Consider the following 19,056-nt stretch of genomic DNA (forward strand, 5'->3'; position numbering starts at 1 on the left):
TTTTACACGCAGTTACTGTCCCTCCATTTACAAAGGCAGTCATTATTTTACGTGTAGTTGTTTTTTCCTGTGTAATAATATTCAACATTGCTGTCAATACATTAAAAAAAAAAAAAAATGCCTCTCTGTGCAAAATCCCTCGCTCACCTGGAGACCGCTGGAAGCACTGTGAGAATCATGTTCTTTGATTTCTCCAGTGCCTTCAACACCATTCTTCCCTCGGTTCTGAAGGACAAGCTGGAGAACTCTGGAGTGGACCATCACCTCACTACCTGGATTTTGGACTACCTCACCGACCGACCACAGTATGTGAGGACTCAGGGCTGTGTGTCGGACAGGGTCGTCTGCAGTACGGGGGCCCCACAGGGAACGGTTCTGGCTCAGTTCCTCTTCACCATCTACACTGCAGACTTCTCCCACAATTCCACCCAGTGCTTCCTGCAGAAGTTCTCTGATGACTCTGCAATAGTCGGCCTCATCACTGATGGGGACGACAAGGAGTACAGAGGACTGACTCAAGACTTTGTGGACTGGTGCCAGCTGAACTACCTCCAGATCAACGCCAGTAAAACCAAGGAGCTGGTGGTAGACTTCCGCAGGCACAAGCATTCTCCACTGCAACCACTGAACATCCAGGGTATGGACATTGAGGCTGTGGACAGCTACAGGTACCTTGGTGTTCATCTGAACAACAGACTGGACTGGACTCATAACTCAGACGCCCTCTACAGGAAAGGGCAGAGCAGGCTGTACCTGCTGCGGAGACTCAGGTCGTTTGGAGTGGAGGGCCCACTCCTGAAGACCTTCTATGACTCTGTGGTGGCTTCTGCTATCTTTTATGGTGTGGTCTGCTGGGGCGGCAGCATCTCTGCTGGGGACAGGAAGAGACTGAACAGGGTGATCCGAAGGGCCAGCTCTGTTCTAGGATGCCCTCTGGACCCAGTGGAGGTGGTGAGTGACAGGAGAACGGCGGCTAAGCTGTCATCCCTGTTGGACAACGTCTCCCACCCCATGCAGCAGACTGTGACAGCACTGAGCAGCTCCTTCAGTGGGAGACTGCGGCACCCACGGTGTGGGACGGAGAGATTTCGCAGGTCTTTCCTCCCCACTGCTGTCAGACTCCATAATAAAGACTTTAACTGATCAAGCACACACATCCACACATGTGCAATAACACTAAGTGCAATAATCCTTTCTGGCATCGTTGTATTTTTACTCAGTTGTATATAGTATTCGTATTCTATTTTTATCTTATTGTATATTTTTATTCTATTTTATTCTACTGTATATAGTATATTATTTTATTCTATTCTGTACAGCTGTGTACTGTATTTATTCTTATTGTATTCTAATTTTTGCGTCATAACTTTTGCACTGTCCACTTCCTGCTGTGACAAAACAAATTTCCCACGTGTGGGACTAATAAAGGTTATCTTATCTTATCTTATCTTAAAATGGGTTCAAAAACATAAACAGCTGTGGGAGACTGTTTGTCCGTGATTTGAACCGGGGGATTAAATCGTGGCAGGATCAGCCTGATATTATTTGTATCCCGCTGTAACTTTACTGTATAAAGAGCTAACATCTCCAACATGTCAGGAGTAGTTAGTAGTTGGTCATTACAACAAGTGTTTGTGAACTAAAAATCAAGAATGTGGGATACTGTTTGTCCGTGATTTGAAGAGCCCAGCGCTGCTCCCAATGAAGGGAAAACCAGTTCTGCAGGGAGACCTACCTCCGCACTTGTGCAGGTGAAGCCAAAGAAAAGATTTGCTTCATCATATTTTCTAGTCTTTGGCTTGGAAGGAAGTTGGTTTGGAAACATATTCAGCGATGCTTCATCTCCTGCTTTGCGTTTGTGTGGGCGCCCGTGCTAGCTTATTTTATTATTTTACATTTACAATTTTTTTCCCTGGGGACCCTGTGATGCCCCATTGAAGAGCCGTAGGCTGTGGATCTCTTAAGATCTCACTGTTGGGTTTGTAAGGCCATGTTACTCCTAAATTTCTATCTTGTTCAAAGAGAAGATATAAAACAAAGTTCTAAGCTAACCGACCTTAGTGTTCTCCTTTTTAAAAAGAATCGATAAGAGAATCGATAAAGAATCGAATCGTTAAACAGAATCAAAACTAGAATCGGAATCGTGAAAATCTTATCAATACCCATCCCTAGCGACCACTAATATTATCGGGACCCTGGCTCTTGTTCACATTAACTGTATGAAAGGCCTTTTTGACATCGCTGAGTTCAATGATAAAGTGCTGAGTATCTCTCAGTTTCTGTTTCAGTTCCAAAATATCCTCGCTAAAATCAGAAGAACTAAAACGAGCATAAAACATACTTAAAGCATTTGCAAAATCTCTGTCTGGATTAAAACCATCTAAAATGACCTGACTACTGCTCTGGGGATTTTGAAACCCTGCTATGGTTTTCATACAAGTCCAGGCAGACCCAAAATTTTTTGCAGCAAATTTGCTTTCAAGAAGGTTTTTGTAGCTCTGTTTTGCTTTCAAGATCTCGATTTTCAGTTCCTTGGTGGCTGTCTGAAAATCAGTAACAGCCCCCTCTTTAAAGGCCTGTCTCTTTTTACTTAAACAGGATTTGACGCTTTTAGTGACCCATGGCTTATTGTTAGCGTATACTTTAACGCGCTTACGGGGTATAATCATATCTTTACAAAATACTGCATAAGAGTTAGTAACGTCCACCAAAGCGTCAAGATCATCTCCACAAGACTGAATAAAAACTTCCCAATCTGTACACTTAAAACATTCCTGCAAGGTAAGCACAGATTCTTCTGACCATATGTCAACATCCTTAGTCTTTGTCTTCTCTCGTCTTAAGACAGTTTTATATATGGGCAGAAGATGCACACAGTTATGGTCAGAAGATCCCAGAGGAGGAGGCGGGAGGGATTTATAAGCATTCTTCACCGATCCGTAACAAAGGTCCAACATTTTATCCCGTCTGGTAGGACAGGATACATATTGATACAGATTGCCCAAAGTTGATTTAAGAGAGACATGGTTAAAGTCCCCCATTATAAAGTTTGGGGCATCAGGAGAGAGCGTCTGCAGCTTCTGCACTACAGGTTGAGGCGGGGTGAGCCCTCGCGTGAATGTAAATTACGGTAATAAAAAGTTGTGGAAACTCACGAGGGAGATAAAAAAAAAAAAAAAGAGCGCAGTGACACGGATAAAAGTTCAACATCTGGTGTACAAATACACTCTCTAACAGTCACAGCGCTACAGTAACGTTTGTTGCTACAAGCATACTCCTCCTCCTTGGGATTTCCCTGTTACCCATGCATCCCGATCCCGTGCTAGCCCGACGCCCCGGAGCTAGCGATATCTTCGGTCGGGTGACCAAAATCTATCTCAGCCCCGCCCATCGGGCTATATGATAACCCAACTTCTCACTGTTGTGGAGCGTGTGTCACTTTGTAAGAAAACTGTCACTTCCTTCAATCAAAACACATGCCAGCGATAGAAACGAAAAGAAAAAAAACTTAAAAACTTAGGATGCCAAGCTCTCACTCACTGCCGGTCGCATGCGCCCTGATGGACCTTTCAGGTGTGTCCTGAAAGGTCCATCAGGCCGTACTCCTAGCAAAATGAGCTCATATGGTCTTTACAAGCCAATAAGATAACCTCAGATGGAACAGGTTATCTGATTTTCTGAACACTGCTGTTCAGTCCACGTATATTTAAGGCCTGAACCGGGCATAAGGTGTTAACCCTGCAATCCTCTGCTGAGGAGAACAGTGGGGGCACCTGTATGACATCTATATCATCTCAGGTACAAAGGCTGGATTGGGCCTCAGACACACTTTAGGGAGACCTGGGGCTAACTGTAAACACGACGGGTGAACGAACAAAGACAGATTCTTACTCTGGATGGCATTACCTTGGCCTCCAGTAACGCTGTGAGGAACCTTGGAGTAATTTTTGACCAGGACATGTCCTTCAACGCACATATTAAACAAATATGTAAGACTGCTTTCTTCCATTTGCGCAACATCTCTAAAGTTAGAAATATCCTGTCTCAGAGTGATGCAGAAAAACTAGTTCATGCATTTATTACTTCCAGGCTGGACGACTGTAATTCATTATTATCAGGATGTCCTAAAAACTCCCTGAAAAGCCTTCAGTTAATCCAAAACGCTGCAGCAAGAGTCCTGACAGGGACTAGAAAGAGAGAGCAGATTTCTCCTGTTTTGGCTTCCCTTCATTGGCTTCCTGTTAAATCCAGAATTGAATTCAAAATCCTGCTCCTCACATACAAGGTCTTAAATAATCAGGCCCCATCTTATCTTAATGACCTTGTAGTACCATATCACCCTATTAGAGCACTTCGCTCTCGCACTGCAGGCCTACTTGTTGTTCCTAGAGTATTTAAAAGTAGAATGGGAGGCAGAGCCTTCAGTTTTCAGGCCCCTCTTCTGTGGAACCAGCTTCCAGTTTGGATTCGGGAGACAGACACTATCTCTACTTTCAAGATTAGGCTTAAAACTTTCCTTTTTGCTAAAGCATATAGTTAGGGCTGGACCAGGTGACCCTGAATCCTCCCTTAGTTATGCTGCAATAGATGTAGGCTGCTGGGGATTCCCATGATGCAGTTTTTCCTTTCCAGTCACCTTTCTCACTCACTATGTGTTAACAGACCTCTCTGCATTGAATCAGATCTGTTATTAACCTCTGTCTCTCTTCCACAGCATGTCTTTATCCTGTTTCCTTCTCTCACCCCAACCGGTCGCAGCAGATGGCCCCGCCCCTCCCTGAGCCTGGTTCTGCTGGAGGTTTCTTCCTGTTAAAAGGGAGTTTTTCCTTCCCACTGTCGCCAAAGTGCTTGCTCATAGGGGGTCATACGATTGTTGGGTTTTTCTCTTTATCTACTGTACAATATAAAGCGCCTTGAGGCGACTTTTGTTGTGATTTGGCGCTATATAAATAAAACTGAATTGAATTGAACTGTAACTCCCTAACTTGCTTGACTGGGTTAGTCCAAACGGCAGAGCAGGAAGCACAAGTAAGAGAAACTTCAGCCCCACTACTTCACTAAGCTCAAAGGGTTTGAGAGAGGGGGCATTGATAGACAACTCTTCTAATGGAACCAGTGGTCTACAGTCTGTGAGCTTATGATGCAAGCCCCTCATGAAACAACATACCAGAAGGTGCTGTCCAGCAGGTTTATCAGTAAACCCCACACTGCATGCTGAAACAGCAAGGAGGAAGCCCTTTTATTCTAAATCGTCTTAGTGGTGCTCAGAGGGAGGCCTGCAGCATTCTTTCCTTTCATGGGTATGCCTGGCTAACCCTAGGGAGGATCAGGTTGAGAAGCAGGAAAGCGTGGAAGCATTTGCATGTACAGTGACGCGTTTGCATCATGAGAGGGCGAAAACAGCAGGCACTGAGATATACGATACAAATCAGCCTTATCTCAGCCACCTTATCTCAGTTCCAAGTCCTGCAGGTGAAATCTCCAAACAGTTGGATCCCCTTGGACAAAAGATGCCCTCCTCGTTCAGAATTCCTGTTGCGAGTTGACTAAAGGGACAACAATCTGGTGTTGCTGAACACAGTTGTTTCTTTGGCTAGCCCGTGAAGCTGTGGTGAAAGAGCACTGCCCTGGCAGCTGAAATAAGTAATTATCCATGTAGTTTTCACTAAACATGTTACCCACAGAGAAATGGCCAAAAAAAAAATGTTGTATTGCTAAGCAGATGCATCGCATTGCTTGCAGCTTGAGCACATTTATGTGAGCCGCAGCGAGCCTCTGGGAGCAAACAACAGTCACTAACCTGCCATTATAGTAGTCGCACCCCACAGCGTCGTATGTAGACAGTGGTGTGTCTGTGTTAAGGAGTTTACTGACAGTACTGCATACTTGTATATCCTTTAATAACAAAATGTAGTGAGGCAATCTGTCTTATGTGGCACATGTATGTTTGAGGAAACAGAAAACAACCTGTAGTATGACCTGTACAGTGATGGTAGACATTACATTAAGCAACTCTGATCACGTGTACAATTCTCAGCAGGTAAATGCATTTGCTCACCTTTTGTGAACCAGCTTGGTCAAGGCCTCCTGCATGTAGCTTATCTCATATATGCCAGGGAGGAAAACCAAAACACTTCCTCTCTCTGACAAAGTCATGCCTCCCTCTTTCTCGGCCTTGCTGCTCACACAAAAATACATGTATGCATATTCAGTTAACAAACAATTAAATCCTTGCCTATTTACATGTTCAAGCAGTTCTAAAAGTTACAATACTTTGGCCTTACCTGGAATTTTTGCCCTCCATTTCATCAAAGCTCTGGATGAGACTGATGGCAAGACTGTACATATCTGCTGTGATGTATGGGTCGCCTGGATGTGCTGATTCAGTCTAAAACAGACACAAAATTCAGATACAATAGATTTGGCTTCAAGGCAGAGAACTGTACCAGCAGCAACCATTTACTCTCTCAACTACCTACCCTATGCGGAGACAGGTGGTGGAGGTCATCCAGGTAGAAATCTTCAGTGGCATAGGATGCCCCTTCCACTTCAAACACATAGGCTGGGTTCAGTTTGCCACGAATAGGAGTGGCAAAGTAGTCAGCAAACTGCTTGCAGTTAATGGTGGCTGACATAAGGATTATCTAAAACAAAGACAGACTCTTGTGAGTGAGAGTACAAGTGACTAAGCATGAGGAAGACGAAGGAAGTTTTTTAGCCGGACCCAACAGTTACCTTGATGTGGTAAGAGTTGGAACGGAGGAGTTTTCTCAAAACTAGCAGGAGAAAGTCCATTTCTGATGTGCGCTCATGAACCTTGGACAAACGCAGAGTTGTTAAAAGGTTACATTTTGAACATTCAAGAATCACTCATTAAATAATAGGATTAAATTATTCTTAAGCTTATAACAGTACCTTTTGTGGCAGAAAACTAGAAATTACTTTGGATTAAAGTATTATAAATGGTAGACAAAGACAAAGAAGAGTTGTTGCAAGAGCTGAACACTGGCATTTACTCTCCAAGTCTGATCATTTTTAGGACTGAACGCCAGTGAAGAACACTCCAACATGCTGGTCCAAAGTCTCACACAATTTTCAACTTGATTTAGATTTGGAGGCTGTGAGGCCACATCACTTTGATACTTATCAAATCATTCAGTCATCCCTTGCACCCTATGGGTGGGGGGCATTGTCCTGGAAGAATCCACTCTCATCACAATAGAAATGTTCTGGCACTATGAACAACTTGATATTGATTTGTAGTCACCCTTTATTCTAGTGACACAAGTGTCCAAGGCAATTAACTGCAGGGACCAAGTGGTAAGGTACTTTTTTTTGACTATTTCACCTGTCTGTCATCAGATTTAATATTTGTACTTCCCCCAAAATAACTAAAAAAAGTGAATAAACACAAATCCCCCCTTTTTTTGGCAGTAGCTAACAGAGAAACATATAAACATGAAAAATTTGACATCTGGTTTATGCACCTCATCCACAAAAATGTGGGAGAATTCAGTGAGGGACTTGGCCTGAACCAGTTTTTGCAGCAGCACTCCTGTAGTCATGTAGATTAGTCGGGTATGCTCAGTTGCCATCTTCTCCAGGCCAATCTGAACAAATATATACAGGAGTTGCATTCACAAACTTGTCAATTAAATACATATTTGCATTTTCATAAAAATCCACAGGGAACGTAGTTGATTTGTTGTTTGCTAACTGGAAAAGTCTATAAAGGCACCTTCATGACAGGGCCTAAAATCTCTGGAAGGCATCCATTTGTTCTCGTCTTTTGCTTTTTCAGGTTTTTTCTTACTTTTATTAACCTTCATTTATACAGGTAGTTCCATTGAGACTCAATGTCTCATTTACAAGAGAGACCTGTTCCAGACAAACATTAAAATTACAACAATAAAAGAAACAACAGCTTAATTTGTGTAATGTACACAGTCATATCAAAGACAAGAACAACTTCCCAGTGATGATTTCACAAAAACGTTTGTATGTCTTTCGAAGTCTGCAAGTAAAATCAATTGAGAGAGACTCAAATCCATCTGTAATGTATTCCATGACGATGGGGCAGAAAAAGAAGAATGCCTTTTACCCAAGCTCTATATGAACTGATGAAACTTGAAAAATCCTGTCATCTTCAAATACCAACTTGCAGATAATCTTTTTATACCATCTGCAATTTGATTTCTTTAGAATTTAAGTTTTTGTACTGTTTTGCTGCATTATAGCACTACTTGGATTTATTGAGCTCTAAAAAACACAACAAGATTACTTTTTACTGCCTCAGGAAGGAACAGCAGAGGCCACAGAGGAAGTACACTTCCTCTGCTGTAGCTTTAGGCTTAAACTTTTACAGGGTTTTAAAAACTGATGTCTGCAATGCCAAAATGACTATTTGTGGTTCTGACTGGAGAAAACATCAGTGAACCTCAACAAAATCGATTGCGTATCCATGTTACACTTTTTGCTTTGCCAACTTGCAGCTAAACAAATATATAGATATAACTCTCCCCTATTTTAATGTTATAATGGAAATTATACCATAATGTTTAGTTTCTGTTGCATAAGCTAAGAATTTTTTCTCCTTCTAAAACTGACTATTTATCATTGCTCCCACTGTCAGTGACATCATCCTTAACTCCAGAGGTCTGCATCAAGCGGAGGAGACAACAGTTATTATTAGACACACAGTTTCAAAGCTCTGCACAACACAGTCAGACATCCTAGCAACAAAGCATACAAGAGCTTGTTAACACATGCATGCAAACACTCTGAAGTTGTGAGAAAGATAATAATGAATGCTCTTTGTCTAAAGTTTGAATCAATATGGGTCATTGTATCTTGGTTTTCTACTACTGCTACATGATCGAAGAGCAGTGTATGCAGTTTAAGAAAATCACATTCTATCCTAATACTGCACCAACCTGATATCCCACCAGACTACCCAGGGTACACTTCCGCTGTTTGGCAACCCATCGAGCAATACTGGTGGCTCCAATTTTACGTGGTTGGGTGACTACAATGTTGCATGAGGCATTTTTCTCATTGTAATAGTCCAGAATGTACTGTGGCAGCTGGGTGGTCTTGCCACTGCCTGTGGCTCCTTGAATGATCACTACAGAGTTGTTTTCTATGAGGGAAATCAGCTGGAAACAACCGCAAACAGACACACACATAAAAAACACAAAAGGACACGTGCACAGTTAAAAAGAAAGGCATTTGATAAAAAAAAAAAAAGGAAGGACATTTAGCTACTAACCCATATCATCGAAAAAACAAATGAAATTTGGAGAAAAAGTTATGAAATTGTTGGGCAGATGGATGTGGTAAGCTGATTTATGGCCTAAATTTTAGACTTTATAATCTGCATTAAGAAAGTCCAGCTTAAATGACAGCATTATCTCCTAAAACACACACACACACACTACTCTGTATTAGTCAACAAATAATAATAGACTAGGGAATTTGAAGTTAGCTGTTGTCCATCAGCATCAAATAACTTTGTTGTAATGTTCATCTTGAGCAAACAGCAAAATCTTAAGTGCTCAAGTGTCCTGGGGACATAAAAAAAATTTCAGTAAAAATGACGAACAGAACCTCGGGATAATGAAAGTGCACTACAGGACCATCAAGCTAAGTCAATCTCTTACCTCCTGTCTGTTTTTGGCTATGGGCAAGTCTGGATACTCATAGCTTGTGAGTGGAGGAGGATTAGCATAACCTAGTGAAAAGAAAAGTTGCAGGAGTAAAAGGAAAAATAAAGTTTTAAACTGATTAAGAATTAAGCTTTCTGTATATCCCAAAATACACAACCTAGGCTCAGAAAGGCTATGACAAAATTAGTACTTACGCACTGCAGGTTCTGGTTTTTGCAGCCTCTCTCCATCAGAGATCACAGGTTTTGGGCTGCCATGCTCAAGAATCTTTGCTGGACTGTAAGAAAACCAAATCTGAGAATTACAAACAAATCTAATGTAGTAACACCAAAACTGTACAAGATACGATTAGCTGTTTTGGACTAAAAGACTTTAACGTTTAAGCTTTCAGTTTCGACCTTTATACCGCAATTTCCTCACAACGCAAAGACAAATATATGTACTGGTAAAAACAAGACAAGTTGGAAGCCAGGATTTATCAAAATTATCAATATTATATGAAAATCAGTTTCCTTTGAGTGTAAGAATTAATTTCAGATCATTACAGGAACTGTGAGGTTGAATATAATGCTAGATGTTGTAGCATTTTTCTCAACATCAACAAAGATAAAAAACAAAATGAACAGGAAAATGCTCCCCTTCTTTATACGTGGTAATCCATGTACAAAACCCAATTTTTTTTTAAAAGAAAAAAGCTTAAGTATGGCAATAAAAGAAAAAAAGGGGGCTGTATAACCAAACATAAGTCAACATCAGTTAGTCACAGTTAAACTCACAGATTCATAAACCTTTTGAAATATTTTTTGTTTTTAAACATACATTTTCTAGAAGAAAGTTTCACATTTTTTCCTCTGCATATTTCACTTCTTAATGGAATTTCTAACTAAGTTTTTGCATCCTCTCTAATTTCCCTCTGTCAGCTTGACCAGGCCCACAGCGCTGCAGCCTGAGGAGCATTCCCGGTTGTGTGTGTGTTTATGCATGTGTGCCTCCTGCACTCTTAGCGAGGAGAGAATTTTATCACAACAGCAGACAAAAACCCTGACAGTACTAGGAGCTCAAATGCACACCCACGACTTGTGCGCACACACGCACCCTCGTCCTCTCTCTTTCTCTCCAATGCACACGTTTCGTGCAAGCTACAAAGCAGCTGACCCTACAACAAAAGCTGCACACTGCACAGAGGAGAGTGGGGTGAAAGGAGAAGAGAAGTGACAGCTCTTAGTCAGTTATCCGTGTGCGTGTGACTAACTCTCCTGGAAAAAGTCTGCATGACAGGCGCAGTGAGAGGACAGGACAAAAAACTACAAGACAAAAACATTTGCAACAACAAAGCAAGGGAAGGATTGCTGCCGGACGTAGTCAACAGTGAGAGGAGTAAAGTTTGCACAGGCAGATCCATGGAGACAAGACGCTGGAGGCTCTACTCTGTGAAAAGCTCTTCTTTGCCCAATTTCTAAAAAGCTCAGACAAGAGTCAGCAGTGCTGTTTCACCAGTAAGTACATTTCTTTCTTTTCTTATTCATCCAGATATTATTGTGATAACAATTTTTTTTAAATTTTTAAAATCTGATTTGCAGCTTACTAAGCGAAAACCCTTAAGGTTTTCTGTATGGCTGACCTCTGACCCCACAGGCAGTTTAATCCATCTGAATCCCAGGTGGAAACTCAGCTGATCTATCAGCTTGAATAAAAGGGCCAAATACGCACACCTGGGACATCAGCCTTGAAATCAAAGTAGCCATCAGGCAGGGATCAAAGGACAGAATAGCTATGGGATGATCATTTTTCAATGTCAAGCTTAAATTCTGAATTATTAAAATGTCACAAAGAGTCACAGACTAGATTTCAGTTATAAACTAGATTTACCACATAAAATTAATAAAACATTCTAATCAAATAATTTTCATTCAACCTGAATAGTCAAACCCATTTCAGTACAACTGCAAGATTTTTGACAATTAGCAAATTAGCATTTCCATTTTCAAGAAAAATTCCTCTGGTTAGCGGTTAATTTTGACTTGAAATACACATTTTGGGAGGTGATAACTTGGGTCACAGTTAAGGAAAGTCTGTTATCTTAAAAGAAATGGATCCTGGTTTTTTTGTTGGTTTTTTTTTGGGGGGGGGGGGGGGGGGTGGATTTAAATAGCAAAAGAATTATTTTATATTACAGCATGTTAAATCCCCAGAAAGTTTTGGGTTTTTTTTTTGTTTTTTAAATGTAATCACAGTGTATTACATTTTCCTTTAAGGGAAGACCAAAACCTCTTTGGTACCCACAAACATTTTTAATAAAGAGGGAAAAAACCCATTATTTTTTTCTAAAGGTTTTCAGAGAAGAGTTTTAATTTCCCTGGCTTACCTCAGTGTTTTTTCCTCATCTGCCTGACTTAAGCAGTTCCTCACTTGCTGTTATGCCGTCCTGTCATTTGCAGGTGCAACCGTTATAGAAATTTGTTTTAAGCAACGTCTATTCCAGTAATTCAGATGATTATTATGATTCTGTTGTGTTGTGAAAATCCTGTCTTGATGCTAAAGATAACTAATTATTCTAATGTCTTCAGCTTTTAAAGACAGCGTGCTGTGAATGCCATGCCTCTGTTCAGCTGGATGAAATGGTCGCATGAGACAAGAGTGCAGGCTCAGGATGAAACACCATCTCTGAAAATCTCAGGGGGGTTACCCAGCCGCATGCTGATCACAGAGCTCCTGTGGCATGTGGAAGAGCGCGAGCGGCTGGCGAGAGAACTGGAGCGTGAGCATAGGATGGCTCACAGCGCTCTGGGTCTCCACTGGTTTCAAAAGTACCCCAGGTTGCGGACCCTCATCCCCTCATCAGAACTACAACAGCTGGAGTTCTTGTGTGCCCAGATCCCATCTATCCAAGCAGCCACCGTCCTCTCCAGGTGTTTAGTAGTACCCATGCATTCTTCTGTCCTCACATTAGTAAGCTGTCAAAGATACTAGCTGCTACTGCATCAACAGGGCCTGACAGCAGGCAAAGCAGAGAAGACCCAAAGGGAAAGGGAGCTAGGGCGAGCTGCCAAGAAAGCCATTATGTGTTATTGTCACAGACACAGGCGATACAGGGTGTTAACATGTGAAGGTGAAGGACGCCCTGTAAGGGTGAGTGAAGCCAGGCTGCCGGGGTTGCCACTCGTCTGTTAGCCAGTATGGAAAAATAGCTGTTAGACATGGTTGAGCAATGAGCACTGTGACCTACTTACATATTCCCCATAAAACTCTCTACCAGTTCACTACTGTGTGCTTACATAACATCTTAGCCAAGAAAAACATATTTAATAAGATGTGTTATTATGCTTTTATCATTTACAAAAATCTTCGCTGTTGTCCCAGATATGTCATTTTTTGAAACTGTGAGAGAAAACAGATAAAAGCACACAGGTCCAACATTTTAGGTGAAGCACAGAAACTTCACATTAGCAGGCTGACACCATGCTGATGGAAATATTATTTCTTAGTTTGTAGATACTCAACTCCTCTGCTTGCATCTTATGGGACTGACATGGTTGTACATTTGTAGACCATCATCTACATGCTGTAGCCTTGTACTGCCAACAAAGGACAGTGTCAGTTCTAGTAGTTGCCACTTGAGTATGGCTCAAAAAGGAAGTCATTCCCTAAAGCAGGGGTGTCGCACTCCAGGCCTCGAGGGCCGGTGTCCTGCAGGTTTTAGATCTCACCCTGGGTCAACACACCTGAATCAAATGATTAGTTCATTACCAGGCTTCTGGAGAACTTCAAGACATGCTGAGGAGGTCATTTAGCCATTTAAATCAGCTGTGTTGGATCAAGGACACATCTAAAACCTGCAGGACACCGGCCCTCGAAGCCTGGAGTTCGACACCTGTGCCCTAAAGGCTCCCATTTAAATTTAACTTAGCAACATTATAAAGCATCTACAGCTAGTTTCCCCTTTATAAGTCCTCTGAGTGGGCTGAATTTGTTTATAACCAACTGGATAACCAAGTTAGGAGTGTGGTCTCAATAATTGACAGGTTGGGCAACTAGAGCTGGAATCTGTTAGGGCTCATCCACTACTGAAGGTTATTAAACTGATCCTCTTCAACATCTTTGTGCTGTTATTACCTTGTGCCTTTGTTAATGTACAGACCCTCCCAGCAGTGAGTGCTAAAGTTTTATGAGTATTTACAAAGATGGCGCAGTGACAAGATTGCTTGTTAGAGTGACTCTGATAGAGTGACTCTGATTTTTTCCGACTGACTCTATTGCATATGCATTTCTGAGAGTTCCTTTCTCAAGGCACAAAATATAGGGAAGTGAATATTTACATCACAAGCAAACCCGCAACTCTGAGAGCCATTTACACCTGCTATTTTGACCTGTTTAGTAAATCTGGCACTTAATTTGTTAATAAGCACTAATTAGTCAATATGTATGTATTTTCACTGAATCTGTACAGTTTATGAACCCTTGTTAACCTTAGTTAGCTAAGGTTAGTAAGCATGGAGGTAAATTCTGGCTCCATGCTAATGTTAAGGCAATAAAATGTGAAATCTAAACCTCTGGGTGAGGGCACAATCACTACACGGCTGCTGCTATGAAGACAAAAGTCATAATATAGAAATAACATCTCTGTCAAAGCTTTTCAAAACTTGAGTAGATTTCATGTCCACTGTCTCTAATGTAAGAGGTCAAACTTTACCACCAACCCCTTCAGCAGAAAGAATAATAACCAGATAGGAGTGTGTGACTATTTCATAAACTACAGTGATACTGTGTTTTTAGGAACAGAGACATATTTCAACGTGGCTTAGTGTGACTGATTTTCAAGTCAGAGACGAGAGGACAGAGCGCAAAGGAAACAAGAAGGAATAAATGATGAGGAAATGAGAAAAACCTCTCCAAGAACTGTTTAATTAACTATAATGTTGTATGTTTCCACAGGTTTCGTGAGGTGCTTGCCACTAACAACATACGACCCTGGGAGCTGGCATCTGTGTTTAAGCAAATACTAAAGGACTTCCTGAGCCAAAGGGGATATGATGAAGAGGATGACCTCTCAGTGCAGCCGGTGCAGTTCCAACCCATGGAGGCTTGGACCAGCCGGTACAAAATGAAGCAGGGGTTTGTCACACCCACTGTCCCCAACTGTGGCGACCATCCAAGGGAAGAGATCCCAACGGTCTCTGGATACGTGGATCGGGTCATGCGCCACTCTGGTTCATTCACAGCACACAGGGACTGGGACCTTCCATATTATTATCCAGTACCTCTCAGGTCCAAAGGTGCTTACAGCACCACACTGTGAAAGGACAACTCTTTAACCATCTGCAACCAACAGCATGGAGACCAAATCGCAATATGCGTCTTAGATATAGACATTTCACTAGCTTTACCAAAATAGCACTAGGCTAGGTGTTATATGTACTCAAATGTTTAATGGCAATAACTAATTCTTATCCCTACTTCACAGCCTGAGTTGTTTAGTTACTCCTTATTCTAAACCTTCAATTGAACAGCTGGAGATGCATTTCAGAGATGTCAAGAACCTGGAGTGATTTTAATAGTAAAAGCACTAGATGCCTTTTTGGCTTTTGGCTAAGTGACAAACTGACTGAGTTGGTCAATTTGTGGTAGCTCATTAAGAGCTCAAAATGTCCAGCTTTTGGAGTGAATACATGTGTAAAAACATGACTGGCTCACATATAGTTAATGCAAAGATGTAAACACTCCACGTTACCTTATCTAACACAAGTCAGTCAACTTTCCTGTTATTGCTGGCCAAAACCTCTTGGGTGGCAAACATTTTATATGCAGGAAAAACCCTGGAAATCTGAGTGAGCACTCTTTAATGTAAATGTTTCAGACTGAAAAATAAAAAAACATTGAGCTAAACATTTTATATAGATTAGGCAGAACTCATCTTGATTTGTGTAGGACTTGTTTTTGTTCTTGTGTATCAGTGTTTAACTTCCTTTCGGAGTCCTAAATCCCTTGACAAACAGCAGCTATTGTTCTGTGCTACAGTTAAGACACCCTTCAGGAAGAAGTGTAGCAATGCACTATTTGATGGTCATTAAACTCAATCAACCAACTTGAAAAACAGATCAACGTGTAAATGGTAATAAATAGTATGATTTCCATTTAGCTTATCAATATACTATTGGACAAAAAATATTATTAAGTTGTTGCCTTGACTAAAGAACGTCCTTTATAAATAAAAAAAAACAAACATTAAAATAAGATTTACTATAATTCAGTTTGCATTAGTGAAGGCCTCAGTCGGATCAACACTGATAATCTAACCATTAATTTTTGATAATTCACAGGTAATGAAAACCTTAAAATAAAGAAAAACATGCAAAGACAAAATGATATTTTTCACTTGTCTGTTTTAGATGACCTGCATCAAACAACATGGTAAGAAAATGTGGGGACTTATGCAGTCCATCTTTGGGACTGTTTATCAGACACACATCAACAGCATCCACCCTTATAATATTAGGTCAGTGGTGGGGAACTCCAGGCCTCAAGGGCCGGTGTCCGGCAGGTTTGAGATATCACCCTGGGTCAATACACCTGAATCAAAACTAGTTCATTACCAGGCTTCTCGAGAACTTAAAAGACATCTCGGGCAACTCATCGTGTACCTGGAGTCAAGTGTTTTGACCAATTCAATATAACTATATATATTTTTAGACACAAGTTGTAACGGCCGCCAATTTTCTTTGTACGAGTTTATTATATGGCGTGCTGCGGGGAAAAGTCTGTTCTAACATTTAAGTCTAAGGTTTATTTTGAGAACCTGAGGGCTCTTTTTTGCTTCTCATCTGTAAACTCTCTCACGTGATTCTTGCATAGGTGGTAGAAGAGGTTTGTCATGCTTACGTCTGTGGTGGGGACCTGTTTGTGGTATTATTTGCAGAGTACAGATTTCTGGTCCATGTCAGACTTTTCATAACCAAACTATCTCCATGCTAGAGAGTTAGCCCCTTGTTTAGGAATAAGATCCTCAATTAGTTTTGACTGGTCCTTCCGTTTGGGGCTACCTGTTCTGCCTCATTTTTACTGTCCATGCTGGTATTCTCTGTGCCTGCATGGTCTTCCAAATTCAGTTGAGGAGGCAAGTTGGCCATTTAAATCAGCTATGTTGGATCAAGGACACATCTAAGACCTGCAGGACACCGGCCCTTGAGGCCTGGAGTTCCCCCACCCCTGTATTAGGGGATCTAGTGTAAGATTTTAAGAGGAATCTGGTAGCTTTGGTAGAGCAAATATTTGTTACATTTCTTAAAACAGTGTGCATTTGCTTGGATGACACCGGAGTTTTTACCCTTATCTCAATTTGAATACTTAAAAAAAAGACCACTGGCAGTGTAAAAACAAAGGTTAAAATACATTCAGATTCGAGGTTTTAGGAAAACCATACAAAAACGTGCAGCTGTATGGATGAAACCATTAAAATATCCCCCCGTTTGTTTTCTACAGATCCGGAATAATTTGTGTTAATTTTGGTCGTTACGCATTTACCCATTACGGTGACATTTAAGCATGTCTACAATGTAATTTCTTCTATTTGAACTTCACTTTCCAATACTTGCTGCCAAGCTGAGACATGATGTATATGTCCGCCAACGACTTAAAACACTTGATAAGTTAAAAACAATTTAACGGTATCACTTTGAGCAGCTAAATCTAGCAACAACAACAAAACCATACGCCATTAATTTTTCTAAAATATTTAAGTGTCTAACACCTGAATGCAAAGCTAGACCATGCTAGCATGCTACTTAGCTTAAGGTCAACCACGTTTACGCTAACTAAACCATCATACCTGCTCTCTTTCGACGATGGTTCATCGTCTGACTTCCTCTCAGCCACTTCTTCTGTGAGTTTAATGTTCGCAAACCTGTTCCCTGAAGTGAACCAGTCCGATATTTGTTCAGCGGTAAATATTTTCTTCATTTTGCGCCAGTAATTGTATTTTTTTTCCCACTTCGCTGTGATAGCGGGTAACACGAAGACGAAAACACGTGAGGCAGGCGCAGCTCTAAGGTCTCCCACTGGCGGTTGGAATAAAAATGGCAAGTCTACCTGTCTCTCTGTCTGTTTTTTAAATGAACCTTATAAACAAGTTATCAGCACCCACAGAAGATACACCACGAACAGGGTAACCAAAATTGTTATAGTTAATACTGTACTAGTCATAGTATTATTGTTAATTTTTCTGCTCTTGGTTTGTTTTTACATGACTAACAAATGAAAACATTTTAGTTAACTGTAATACCTTTGGTATGTGGAACTAGGCAAGAAGATAATTATTGTATACGATTTGTCACAATAATGATAGCAACCAAATAAAATATTTCTATATTAAAGAACAAAATCAGAGAAATTACTATCAATTATGACTTACCTGTTTAGGTGATCTCCACTATCTATTTTTTAAACCACTGAAAGCTAATTCGGTTGGATGTTTTATATCTAAAGACATACTTGACAGCTTAAAATCAGATTTATGTTTGTGCACTGTCTCATGTAAAATGCCAAACAAATTTCTTAAACAGATGTAAGCATTTGTGTTAACTTAATATTTAGCATAGTGATTTCTAAGGTGTGGGCTTGGATGTCCCACTGGGGCATGAATTTAGTGAAGTAATCAGAACTCATAGAACAAATCCAAATGACTTAAGTTACCAGGTATTCTGTCCCATATTTTCTGTCATTAGTGAGTAAACAGGTAGAAAGGAGCAGTAACTATCAGGTAGGAAATGAGAAACTGCAAATAAAGTAAATAGAAAATTAAAAGAGGATAAAAATGAATCTGCGAAGCCAAAGAGAAGATACTTCATCTTCATTTGTGTTAATCAGATTTCTGATTGAAGCTTTGGGGAGGTGCAGAAATTCTTTATATTCAATTGGGCCATTGTTAGAGTGAATTGTTAAATGTTTGTCATTTTATGTTTACCATTTGTACATTGTTTTAACTCTGTGAAAGGAATTCTTTCTGTCCTCCCCTCCCCAGATTCACGAGGTTCTGAGTGGGGAGGGGCAGTAGTGTTTTTATCACAGGCACATCCTTGTGAAGGTCTGTTTGATGTTGGTAAACTTCCTCCCCTTTGTATGGAGCACACACACACACACACACACACACACACACACACACACACACACACACACACACACACACACACACACACACACACACACACACACACACACACACACACACACACACACACACACCTTAGAACCATGTGGGCGTGGCTTTGTTCTGATGTTTTTTTTGTGTGAACTGTCTCTCAATAAAAGGCAGCAAGGGAGGTCAGATGTGAGGTCATTTTCGTGGTGGACACAGGCCTCCCTTGCGCAAGTGATTGATCGATCGACTGTCTTGTTTTCT

At 40.9% G+C, this 19,056-nt stretch overlaps 2 protein-coding genes across 2 annotated transcripts in view; one reads left to right on the forward strand and one right to left on the reverse strand.

Moving 5' to 3' along the window:
- The window catches only part of tdrd9 (tudor domain containing 9), a 38,408-nt gene extending 20,494 nt beyond the window's left edge, over window positions 1–17,914 (reverse strand). Inside the window, exons 1-9 of the mRNA XM_026151030.1 lie at window positions 17,488–17,914; window positions 9,860–9,942; window positions 9,660–9,730; window positions 8,934–9,155; window positions 7,488–7,610; window positions 6,736–6,816; window positions 6,480–6,644; window positions 6,285–6,388; window positions 6,059–6,178 (exon numbers count right to left, since the gene is read on the reverse strand). Coding sequence (XP_026006815.1) covers window positions 6,059–6,178; window positions 6,285–6,388; window positions 6,480–6,644; window positions 6,736–6,816; window positions 7,488–7,610; window positions 8,934–9,155; window positions 9,660–9,730; window positions 9,860–9,942; window positions 17,488–17,618 — 1,100 coding nt within the window. The 5' untranslated portion in view covers window positions 17,619–17,914. The remainder of the gene's footprint in view (window positions 1–6,058; window positions 6,179–6,284; window positions 6,389–6,479; window positions 6,645–6,735; window positions 6,817–7,487; window positions 7,611–8,933; window positions 9,156–9,659; window positions 9,731–9,859; window positions 9,943–17,487) is intronic.
- Window positions 10,670–15,555, forward strand: rd3l (RD3 like). The gene is made up of 3 exons (XM_026151035.1): window positions 10,670–11,161; window positions 12,233–12,574; window positions 14,598–15,555. Exons 2-3 carry the CDS (start codon window positions 12,261–12,263, stop codon window positions 14,959–14,961), a joined length of 678 nt encoding a protein of 225 aa, XP_026006820.1. The 5' UTR covers window positions 10,670–11,161; window positions 12,233–12,260; the 3' UTR covers window positions 14,962–15,555.
- Window positions 17,915–19,056: the final 1,142 nt, after the last annotated feature.

This window comes from Astatotilapia calliptera, chromosome 19 (assembly GCF_900246225.1).
Source record: "Astatotilapia calliptera chromosome 19, fAstCal1.2, whole genome shotgun sequence".
NCBI classification, from domain to species: Eukaryota; Metazoa; Chordata; class Actinopteri; order Cichliformes; family Cichlidae; genus Astatotilapia; species Astatotilapia calliptera.

Excerpts from the sequence above, each read along its gene's own strand:
- rd3l (XM_026151035.1), top strand. The coding sequence starts at position 12,261 with ATGCCTCTGTTCAGCTGGATGAAATGGTCGCATGAGACAAGAGTGCAG. Across the intron at positions 12,575-14,597 it reads GCAGCCACCGTCCTCTCCAG|GTTTCGTGAGGTGCTTGCCA; the intron begins GTGTTTAGTAGT and ends ATGTTTCCACAG.